This window comes from Cynocephalus volans, chromosome 6 (genome assembly GCF_027409185.1).
Source record: "Cynocephalus volans isolate mCynVol1 chromosome 6, mCynVol1.pri, whole genome shotgun sequence".
In the NCBI taxonomy this organism is placed as follows: Eukaryota; Metazoa; Chordata; class Mammalia; order Dermoptera; family Cynocephalidae; genus Cynocephalus; species Cynocephalus volans.
The window spans coordinates 132,421,288-132,434,182 of NC_084465.1; the positions used below are offsets into that span (position 1 = coordinate 132,421,288).

At 34.0% G+C, this 12,895-nt stretch overlaps 1 protein-coding gene across 3 annotated transcripts in view; it reads right to left on the reverse strand.

Annotated features, from left to right (window-relative positions):
* UPF2 (UPF2 regulator of nonsense mediated mRNA decay) overlaps positions 1 to 12,895 on the reverse strand; it is a 98,542-nt gene that overhangs the window by 42,283 nt on the left and 43,364 nt on the right. For all 3 annotated transcript variants that reach the window (XM_063100386.1, XM_063100384.1, XM_063100385.1), the window contains exon 9: positions 7,169 to 7,277. In XM_063100386.1, the coding sequence (XP_062956456.1) occupies positions 7,169 to 7,277 (109 nt within the window). The remainder of the gene's footprint in view (positions 1 to 7,168; positions 7,278 to 12,895) is intronic.

Here is a 12,895-nt window from a genome sequence, read left to right on the forward strand (position 1 = left end):
TAAATTGGGTATAATTTGCTATATTCAAATTATTTTAAGTGAGTTAAGGAAAAATTTTGATCTGTTTAACACCAGTCCTAAGATGTGCTCTGCAAAACAGTTCCATAGTCAAATAATTTGAGGAAACAATGCATTTTATCAGGCTTTGAAAAGAGGGTCTTAAACAAATCTGTTTAACTTAAGTCAATATTTCTCAAATTTATTTGGCACCACCAATCCCCTTTTTGAAATGTTAACCTCTATTAGTTAACATCACATTAAATTAATATTATAAGGAACACACTTTAGGAAATGCTGCTTTAAAAATGGAAATTCCAAGGGCTCACTTAAGCAAAAATGTTATTAAGGCTTAGCTGGTGTATTATAATTATAAACTGTAGTGCATTTTCTAGTATAAATTTACTACAATAAAACATCCAATATAATCACTGTTCTTTCTTACCACTAGTCATGGTTGGATGTCAAAGTTCAAGTCCTTTGCAAACATAAGTCCCTTACTTAGGCACACATTTCAAGAAATATCAAATGCAACAAAATCCGATTACAACAGTAAGATGTGAACAGACACATCAAGACAAATGCAATTAGATTTAACCTAAGAATTTCATTTTCATCAGAAAACCAAACCTATGGTCTAGAAACCTTTTATGTGAACAATGACCATAATACGGCAGTGCCTTGAATTAAGTTAGTGATCTCTTTCCAGGATACTATCCTATCTCATTTTCTCCACATAACAAACATTCTGAGAAAGGAAAAAACAGCTGTTATTATTCTGATTTAATAGTTAAAACAAATGGAAATAGAACACAAGCTAGCAATTGATTAAGGACCAATACTAAAATCCCAATCTCCTAATTGTTAATTGACAGTTCGACTACCCTAACCTCACATGTATGTGCTAGGATTCAAAATAAAGCCTAATCTCACTTGCAGCTGTACACTTAATGATAATCATATAGGTAAAAACTAAACTTTTACATATCAAGACAGCTAACACTTCAGTGGAATCTATCATCTGAATTTTTAAGGATCTACTTTCTATAGTAAACAGAGGTAGATGTTCTGACTTTTTAGATTTTTAGTGAGATTTTTAAACCATCTTTATTCATTTAACAGCTCAGAACAAACTAGAAGCTCACTATAACTAAATTTAACCTAAAGCATCAACAAAACTGTATCAATTAAAAACAAATAAAATCACAGAAATTCAACTTCAAAACAAAACTTTATTTTAAAAGCATCCTCTAATCATACAAAATAGCTTTGATATTAGAGATATAAAGAAAATAAAAATATTAAATAACATTGAATAAATTTGACTCTGAACCTTGTCATAAATATCCTTTCACAAATAAATATGTTTGATAAGTACTGCACATGAAAAAACTCCTTATCAATTTACCTTATTTTTTGAACTCTGAGGATAGATTGAGTGTGGACTCGGGACCAGTTTTGAATTTACATCCCAGCTCTACCACTTAATAGCTGTTACTTAAACTCTGTGCCTCAATTTCCTCATCTGAAAAATGGAGCTAATAGGGTTGTTGTGAGTCTTCAGTAAGTTATTACGTATAATGAACATAAAACAGTGCTTGGGGTCAGTAAGGGGACCAATAAATATTAGCTATCATTAATTTTATCCATTTTTGTATATTTGTATCTCTAATACAGGAGCACTAAAATGAACAAACAAATGAAATGTTTAGCCTCTAAACACTGTAATATATGTGTTACAGTGAAGTGAAAGAGCAACAGTTCTACAGTCAGAACACGTGCACTCTTACGGTCATTTTCTGGGATATACGATCTTAGGAAAGTCACATAAACTCCCTGAACGTGTCTATCTGCTTGGTAAAATAAGGATAAAGATAAGAATAATGATGATATGGTAGTAACTATACACTTCACTTGATACTAAGCAATTGATGTACAAGGACAAAAGTTTATACAACATTTAAAATGTTTAAGGAATGTTTTAAATGACATACTGAAATGCTTCTAAGTGAGAAATAAGAACAGGAAATTGTACATACAGTATAATTCATTCATAAAAAACTACAGAGAGGCTGGATGGTTAGCTCACTTGGTTACAGTGCAGTGTTGGTAACACCAAAGTCAAGGGTTCAGATCCCCATACCAGGCAGCTTCAAAAAAAAGCACTACTACAGAAAAAGAAAAAAAGGCAAAGAAAACACCAAAATGTTAACAGGATTTGCTGGTGAGTGATGAAATTATGTTCTTCTCATTCCATCTTTCTTCTTTAAATATTCTCTAAATTACCCACACTGAGCACATTTCTCTTTCATAGTCAAAAGGCAGAGAAAAAAAAGTGTAAGAAAGCATTTCAAAAATTATATACTGAAGCTAAATCTTTAGGGTTAGTAGGGCTGGGAAATATTCACGTGTATTTTTTAAAATCTCCCTGGATGATTCTGGATGCATACCCTCTTCAACAACTGATATAGAAGGTCATACAATATTACTGAACATTACAATTCTCAAAGCATGTTACATATTGTATCATCCACAGTAAATATTTACATTAACTCTAATTATTCCTACATATTATAAAGGTTAAGGAGGTACAATCTAACTAAAATGGTAAAATTACAGAATTTTTACATGAAGTATTATAAACCAAGTATCTCACTCCCTCTTTTTCAGATGAGAAAACTGGACGCTTTTCAAAAGGCTGTAACTTGTAAATAAAGACTAACTCAATCTGACTCTTCATTCAATAATTTTCACTCCTATTTCTTGAACCCTGTGATCAAAAATATGTCAATACACTTCTTCAGAACTAAATGCAAATAAATTAACAATGTAAATTTTTGTATATATTTTTAGTTTCATTAATGCCTCTTGTGCATTTACTTATATATTTAATTCATTTTACTTATATAATCAATCAACCTTAGCAAAAATGCTGCTTGCAACTCATTTGTTAGAAGTAGCTGAAATTTAGATTAATTGAATAAGTAAATTGTATGCATTAATTAAAAACTTCAAATATGTCAACATAAAAAATAAGGATTTCCTAGGCCTTTTACTTATTACTCCCCATAAGAACCCTCTGCCCCAGTCAAACTGGCCCTTCTATAAGAGCCAAATAGATATTCACCCAAAGAGATACTTTCTTTCCTCCATAACTTGTTCATTCTCATTTTGTTTTATATGAACTTTATTAATTCAATCATTCAACAAACTTTTCCAAAAACCTACTATATGCTAAAAATGAAGTTGGTACTGAGTCTATAAATAAGTAAATTCACCTTGCTATGCAACTTATTTTATTCTGTAGACCAGTGATCTCCAAAGTAGGACGTGCAAGATTCTTGATCTACTGGAATGAGGGGCGGGGTGGGGGTGCAGATTGGAACTTCTGTTTATATGTTTTATCTCATATCTTTCCATTTCTTTTTGTATGTTTTATATTGGCACAATTACAAGTGTATATAATTTTAAAATAAATATAGCTATTTTGGAGATATGCGGTCAACTTATTTTAACCAGCAAAGAGGCTTGATCAAAAAAGTTGACAGACTACCAATTTTAAAAATGTCAGTGAGGGTGATTTGTTTATGTTTAAATAAGTGTCCCTTCCATTATTAAAGAAGTAGGCTCTATTGAAAATTTGAAGAACACAGAAAACTAGAAAGGAAAAATATTCCTCATAGTCCCACCATCCAAAGACAGCCACTGTTAACAGATTTACGTGTAATTCTTTTCTACTGTCTACTTGCAAAGCATTTAACATAACCATAAATTTATTATATATAAGATTTTATATCTTGCTATAGGGAAAAAAATACACTTACTCTAACACATAAAAACTTTTTTGTAAACATCAATTTCAAAGGCTCTGTATCATTTCAGCATTGTGATTATATGGCCATTTTATTAATCGGTTTAGATGATCAGTTGTTCTGTATTACAGTTCATGATGTGAATAAAGCTTTTTTGGGTATATAGAATTGTTTACTTAGGACAGATTCTCAGAATTGCCTAATGTATGAATGCCTCTGAAGATCCTGAAACACTGCCAAACTGCTTCTCCAAATTCCTATCTGAAGTATATGAGAATGTTGGTTTCTTATTTCTGTTACCTTTACTAATCTGTTAGTCAAATTAGCAAATCCACTGTTTTAACTAGAATATTTCTGATTCCCAGTGAGATTTCATGTAGTTTTGTTAAACAGCTTTATTTCTCAGTTGAGGTTCTTAAACAGGGGACAAATATGACCAGACTATGGCAAGACTCAGATACTGGATCTACATATAAGACAGAGATAGAGAAACCTGGTTAAAAAGTTATCATCATGATTCAAGCTATGGATTATGAAAGACAATGAAAGTAGGTATAAAGAAGAGATGCTAGATATGAGGTATTTCAGAAGGCAGAATCAAAAGAATTTGGTGAACTGGCTCCTGAATGTCAGAGACACAAAAGTAAAGGTATTTCTTTTAGTGACTAGATAAAATATATTGTAAATCTGCAGAGAGAATATATAAGTAGATTCAAGGAAGCAAGGATAAAAGTATTTTTAAGAAGAAAGTAATAAGTTTGTTTTTTGGATATATTTATCTAGAAGCATATGAAAATTTTCTAGGTACCAGGAGAGAAGTTCTGACCAGAGATACATTTCTGGAGTTGTTGGGAAATAGATGTAAATCGAAGCCCAGGTAAAACATGTTGTCAAAATGAGGATGAAGGAAGAAAGCCTAGAAGATCCCAACAACTCAGCTAGAAGAAAAGGCAAAGGAGACTGAGAATAATAGTAGTCATAAGTAAGAACCAGGAGAGAATGGTAGTATAGAAGGGATCATTATCATTCTAATGATATTTATATTCAGGCACTGTGTGAAGAACTGTTTATGCATTATCTCATTTAATTCTTAAGAACAACCATATTTAAAAAGATATAATTATTATCCCTGTTTGATAGCCAAGGAAACTGAGGTTTAGAGCACTTGAGTAACTTAGCCAAAGTTAGAACCCTAGCCAGAATCTAACAATTTAGAATTTGGAGGGACATCAACTAACAGGCAACTAGGAAAACACTGGTGGTCTCTGCAAGAGTTTTGCTACGATGGTGAATCAAAGGGCAGATGGTCTCTGCCAGGGTGCTGCTATGATGGTGAATCAGGGGCAAATATCAGAAGTAGAAACAAGTGTACTTTTAAAAATTCAAATAAGAAGGAAATGAAAGAGGATGGCAGGGGAAGGGGGTTGAAAGAAGTTCTGTTATTGTTGCAGTTATTTTATTTTCATTTGAGGATGGAAGAGTGTTGAGCACATTTATGGCCTAACAGAAAGTCACTGGCAAAGTCTGCAGATTTGGGGGTGGAGAAGGACAGATCCTGGAGGAAGAAGAAGGTGATCAATTATCTCCAGTACCCTTTCTTCTCTCCACTGAGAGCAGTGGCTCATAAAGTATGATCCTGGAATTCTGATATTCCTCCCATTGTAACGAAGCATTGTAGCAATAACAACAACAATGACAATTCCTCCAACTCCCACCACAATTTTCAAAATGGCAGGGGGTGGGGGAGGGTGGTATGCATGGACAGATTTTTGCAATTTTAAGTTATTCATCAAAAGCACTTGTGCTTTGTTTAATTTGGGGTTTGGTTGACGCGTGTATGCATATAACTCATATAATATACTTGTACTGTCCACTAATAAAACTATTCTTTCTTTGTACAATGGGATTAAATATATCAACAAGAATATTATGATTTCTGATGGATCTGTCCCTGAACTAGCAGCATTTATCAAAGTGTGTTCTTTGAGGAATTACAAACTCATGCCCCGCCAGGAGATTCACAGAGCACATTACCCTATTAAGGCTTTCAGAATTCTTTCAGTAAAGCAAAACCAAACCATTTAACTCTATTGAGCCCAGTGTTTCCAAACTTCTCTAAAAATAAAAACCTTTCCTCAGTATACTGCTTACGAAAATCTGAAATACAATTCAGCAAAAGATGGCCCAGAAAAATCTTAACCACAGATCTCATAGTAACAAATTAACACTTACTACAAGAAGCCATTATAGGTCATTGCATTCCTCGTGAGACTTTCACCTTCTAAACTCAAAGCACTCACTCTCCAATAATTCATTTGGCAATTACGCATTCAGTTCCTTGTACCTATTATATCCAAGGATTAAATTTTTATTTCACTTGTATTTTCTAGGTATTTATGCCTTGTCTTCCCAACTATATCACAAAGTTCCTGACCTCGGGAAGTATGTCAGTTCTTTTCTGACTGCTCAGAAATAACTACCGATTTGTGCATAATGAGTGCAATAAAGCATATATTGAGCAAAGCAAACATTTCCTAATTTTATTTGCATTCGAGCAACTTACCATAAAGCTAGATTTTTGTAAACACAATTCTTCCATTGACTAACATAAACACTTGAATTTCATGTCTTTTCAAAGTCTACCATTGCCCACTTTCAGTCACTATTAGCAGTATCATTTCTCCCCGATCAAGCCTGTATTTGAAGCTCTTTCACCTCCACAGGAATGACTACATAATGTGGGCTTGAGAGAACCTCTAACATGGAGTCTGCTGAGACTCCTAGGACTGGAGAGAAAGGAAAGCTGTCTGATAACAGGCCCCTGATATTTACCAGGGTGCTCTTTAAAGAACTTACCACTATCCAAGGTAAGGTAACGATTTTTAAGGCAAGAATCAATAAAGCATTGGCCACAGCAGCATTCACTGATATCAGAGAATTTATGGAACATTTTATGTGCCACACATTTGAACCCCTAATGCCTAAAGAGGTTTGACCCCCCAACACCCATCATGGCCAATACGGTTTCTTCTGGGAACACCAATGAAGCCTCTGGCTGTCTTGACCTTGGAGAATGGTTTTTACTTTATGAAAGCAAAAAGTGCAGTACCTATAAGGAGGGGACAAGGTAGCAGCAATGGCTCACCTACCAGCTGAAATATCACTTAGTAATTTCAAGTTCTGTTGAATAAATTTACATTTTAAAAATGTAGGATTCCATAAATTCTGAATTTTTATATCACTTTCAAATTTCAAAAATGTGCTTACCAACAAAATAATTATGTTCTTAAACTAAAGAATCCTCACTCAACTTATAAAAATATATAAATATATTACAAAATAAATACTTAAATACATACATGAAATCTGAAATCCCCCCTCAGCATGGAACAAAGATCCTCTGCTACATCAGACATGCAGGGATGCAATGTAGCAACCAATCTTGCATAAAATGGTAGCAAATCCAACCTGCAAAAGTTATATGTGATATGTGTAAAAGGAAAAACATATCAAATAATTCATTTTAAAATTTAAACTTTCTCAGATATATACACATATTAAATGATTATAAAAACTAATAATCATACAGACATGCCTATTTATTGCATTATGAAGTATCTAGAAATTCAATAAGCCTCGTGAAAGTTTATCAATAATCTGGCATTTTCCATTCAGTGCATTTATCGCACATCTGTAATTTCACTAAGTATGTAATTTTGATAAAATGTGAAACATCAAGCGAAGAAAACAATAAGTTTAACTGTACTTACAATCCTCAAGATAACTTAAATAGTGCAAAACAGAATCCTTTCAAGCCACTTTCTTCATTTATCCAGGGTGGGTTATTTGGAAACCTCTAAAGTAAGAGGGTAACCAATAACCAAAAAAGCATCTAAGATATCAAAATGGTGTCACCAAATCCACACTCACATACACTTTTCTTATCACAGAATCCACTCAGATCCTCATCTCAGACAGGATCTGATTTTAGACAATAAACGGCAAACACATGGCACTCATGCTGCACACTCTTCCACCGTCAGAACACTCTTGCCCACCAGACTTGGATGCAGCTTCAGAATCCTGCGTTAAGCAGCACGCAGCAGCCACTACTAACCGGAATCAACACACAAGCTAAAATTTATTCTCCATTCCTGCCACAGACAGTATTTTATAAGACTTCATTACTCAATGATTCAACACCAAGCAGTGAAGAACTAACAAAAGGAGTTGCACAGATAGCAGTAAGTAATGGGAGCGGCCAGTGAGGAAGGAAGCTAAAAACTACAAAAATTACAGACAATAGCTCAAAAACTATGACAGCTTGATGCCATTTAGGACAGAAACAAATAATCCTACAAGTCTTAACTGTTCCTGAATATACCCCTATCCTATAGAATAGTACATAAAAAATGGGTTGATCATCAGGAGAACAACCGCATCCTATGAAAAGCTTAGAATCTTGAAAGGCTTGGATCTGGAAAGTTTCCAGCATGGACAGATAAGCCTTAGATAGAAGGGACACAGTGAAGGAAGAATAGAGATCAATGTGAAAGGTGGGGAGAAGGGAAGGAAACTGATTAAATTCATGCCTAAAAGCCTCAAAAACTTTGTACTCCTCTGTGACCGTTAACATTTTATGATTTATAATTTTTAAAAAACCACATATTTAGTTCCTACTAATTAGCTAGGCCCTGTCCTAGGCATCTTATAGAAATTATTCAACTTGTTAATCCCAATAATCACTGTATGTCCTTTTTCTTTATATTTTCTAAATGATTCCTACTTGGATTTACCTAAGAATCAGCACTTGCATTTCTAAAACTAAGTTCTATCTTGATTGTCTTTTTCAATGTATTTTTTTTAAACAAAGTCTGAGATCGTAACACTCAACATCAAAAGTTCTTAAACAAATTCTGTCGTTTCCCTTTTCTTCTAATCCTTGGCCCATCACTTACACTTTGCTTAATTTTTTCTTCTTCCAATTAGCCCAATCTACTTTGAGACTTTTTCCCGGCCCCAAAATAAAGGCAGACAAAGCTATCCATTTTAAAGTAAAACAATTTGTGCTATCTGTTCAGGACAGATCCGTGACCTAACGACAAGTAAGTGCTTTCAGCTTTAACAAGGATCTAAAAATTGGTTTAAGAATTCCCTAGGAGATTACACCCATCCAGGTAGTTAGTAATCTGTTTTTGTTTCTTTTGGAATTGGTCATGTTAAATTTAGATATGCCATTTTCTCAGACTCTTCAACTCCTATAAAATGGATAGTTGATACAAAATTTCACCCTGCCTTACTTAAATCTTCAAGTTCTGTGACTGTGCATTCATTACTCACAAAATAAAATCCTTATGCTATAAGTAAAGCAATAAATTATATACTTCTTCAATGCTAGTCCTGCTTAAGAATGCTATCTGTCTTTTCTACCTTCCTAAGAATGCAAGCCTAAAAGGGAATGGAGTGCAAAATGTCACATCCATCATGTTAAAGTTATTAAAACACAAAATAGAATATTTTAATCAACATAAAGAGCAAATTTCTGTGTTAAAATTTAAGCTAGATAGATATTTCATCTAATTTGAGTTTTCTGAATAGCAGCTGTAAAATAAACTTAGATCCTCCCTTTGAAAACTGAATTCTATAATTAAAAATTTTTTTTTATTTTGGCACTGGCTGGTTCCAGGATCGAACCCAGGACCTTGGTATCATCAGCACCATGCTCTACCAACTGAGCTAACTGGTCAGCCCTGAATTCTATTATCTTCTAAGAGAGTAATACTTATTTTTACCAATAGTAGTGAACCACATTTTTAAAAAGCTTCTTTTAATTAAACAACAATAAAACCTATTTTCAAGGTCTCCTGAATCACTCATTTAAGCATCCTAATGGCAGTTAATAATCACCAACATAGTAAACATTCAGTCATTAACTACAAATAATAAGAAATAACAAGAATATAGAAACAAACATACACACATGCTTTTGTTACTGAGGGGGCAAAAAAAGGAATTCTTACAGGTTTTTATCTCCTAATCAATTGGCTTTCTAAAAGAACTACATAGCTTTCTTTTTGGTCTTTAAAAATCTAAAGAATTTGACTGTTGAAAGCTATTAATTTAGGCCGGCCCGTGGCTCACTCGGTGCTGATAACACCAAGGCCACGGGTTCGGATCCTATATAGGGATGGCTGGTTTGCTCACTGGCTGAGCGTGGTGCTGACAACACCAAGCCAAGGGTTGAGATCCCCTTACCGCTCATATTTAAAAAAAAAAAAAAAAGAAAGAAAGCTATTAATTTTATCTCTGTGCTCAAAAATGCCTGAAAAAAAAGGAATGTGAAAGAACATTGCTACAGTTCAATTAAAGAATACAAAGATTTTCTTCATAGGAAAAACTAAAGATGATTCCAAAAAGATGAAATATAATAAAAGATTGGGGTCATTTACTCTGACATTACTGATAACCAAATGCCCTGTTGACTTTTTTCACAATGCTGCTGTTCCTAACGCAACAGTGCCATCAAGTGGTATAATACAAAATAGATTTCAAAAAAACATTTCATAGCTCCAAATTTAGTGAGGAAGGAGATCCAATTAGAAAATCTCTCACAAAAACTGCAGCAAACTCTTCTAAAAGCTAAATCAGGAAAAGCTGTCCAAGAATCAAGTGCAGCACTTCACCTCTGAAGAGCATTCTGTTTACATTAACCTAAAGAGTTTCTGAACACCCACCTGCCAACACTTGACTAAATTCATGCAGCTTCAAAGTCATTAAAAACAATACCAGGTACATTTATGTTTAAAATAAGGAAATTTCCCTGATTCTGACTGACTTTTAAACTTAGAATTTGGCTTCGATGAAGAGACATCTGGGATGCTGGGAATGTTCTGTATCTTGACCTGGGTAATGGCTTTATGTAAAATTTCAATTAAATGTGTGTATTGCTATGTTATAAGTTACCTATAAAATGATATACAAATAACTAATTAATGGAATTTATAGATTTCTGTGGAGTCCTTCAAATTAATATGCTAAGACATTTAATGGCAGCCTTTTGAGATTTTCTGCATCCTCACTTATTTAATAAAGGGAGAACACAAGTTAAAAACACTACTTCAGATCAGACCTTTAAGAAATGTAAAGACAGACATCAGATTTTAAAAACTTGTGCTGCAAATTACACCACCAAGTGAAAAGACAACTCAGAGAATGAGAGAAAATATTTACAAATCATATATTTGATAAGGGCTGTGTACCCAGAATATACAAGGGTACTTCAAAAAGTTCGTGGAAAAATACAATTAAAAGATAATACAAATCTTCCATGAACTTTTTGAAGTGTCCTTGTATAAAGAACTCTTACAACTCATAAATAAAAAAGCAAATACAATTTAATAGGGGACAAAGGATTTGAACAGTCACATATATGATTCCATTTATATGAAATATCCAGAATAGGCAACTCCATAGAGATAGAAAGCAGATTAATGGTGCTTAGGGCATGGGGCTATGGGGGCAGAGAGGAAATGGGATTGACTGCTAACAGACACAGTGTTTCTTTTGGAGGTACAAAAACGTCCCAAATTAGATTGTGGCAATGGTTGTGTGTATTAAATACTGAATTTTACATTTTTTTTTTTTTGCTGGCCAGTACAGGGATCAAACTCCAGACACTGGTGTTATCAGCACCACATTCTAACCAACTGAGCTAACCGGCCTGTTGAATTACAAACTTTAAATGGGTGAATTGTGTGGTATGTAAATTATATCTCAATAAAGCTGGGTTTTTTCCAATGAAAATAGGTGTAAATAACTTTAAGAGTTATCTAGTTCAATGCTTCCTAAACCAAACTATGCAGACTAGTTAAAAACAGCTAAATTCTCTACCACAGACTATATGTAATCTTTGGGCCTCATAGCTGTAAGCACTCAAGTAACTATTAAATCATTCTGGTTTTGTTAGTACGTTTTTTAGTCAGCTCAGGCTGGATGGATGAAGGAAGGCCACAGAAAAGAGTAAAGACACCAAACAGGATTCTTGTCCTTTAGGTAGGTTGTGGAAGCAAGATGCCACAGAAAAGGAGGAGGAGCATCTTACTAAAATAGTCTAGTTGGATATGGGTACGTTGTGAGGCTAAGTGAGGGCAGGGTGCTAAAAGAAGGTGACGAAAGTATTTCCTTGTCCCCCTCCTCCAAAGTGTTCCAGTTTGCCCCTAAGTCCAGACGGCTCAAAGAGTAACTTGCTAATCTTAACACCTTTTAACTGGCTAACCAGGAGAATATCCTGGCCAGCTTACTCTAAACACAACCCACTTTCTTCCCTTTACCCCTCCCATTTAAGGTCTATCAGTAATCTCTTTTATTCAAAGGATAGGGAAAGGTTTATGAATACATGGGGGTGGGGAGAACGAGAAACAGACAGAAAGACAGAGACTTATTGGCACCCAATTACTATCTTTCTACTTCAGCATCCCTAGACCAAGCCATAATCCTCAGGGACAAGTCAAAGCTTGCAAGTAGGGCAGAAAGACGCCTGGGGGTGAAGGACAAAAGAAGACCTTCCAAATTAAAGGCTTTTCTGATCAATAAAAATATACAGTCCTCCAGGAAACATCAACCTGGTCCAATACCACACTTTACAGATCTGTAAACAAAAGCCTTGGCTTTCCAAATCACGTAGTAATGATCTTTAAAAATACTGAGTTTTATTTAAATGCTGAAAAGACTACAGAGTACTATTAACACGAGAATGTATAAAAATTAGAAACCTACTCATACAAATTAGAGACTTTGATACAATTCAATTGATTAAAATGTATATAAAATATAGAAATACCAGTAAAGAATAACAGGCAAAGTTACATACAAATTATACCTTTCAACAAAATGGGAAAAATACATTTAAAAAAGTGATTAGTGAGAATATAATAGCTAGAAATTAAGCAAAAGACAGTCAACATATGAATAATTGGAGTACCTAAAAAAGGAAACCAAAATAAGAGAAGAGAACAAGTATTTAAACGTATTTAAAGATAAAAATCAAGAAAACTTCCCTGAAATTTTCAATATGAAAAAAAAAGGGC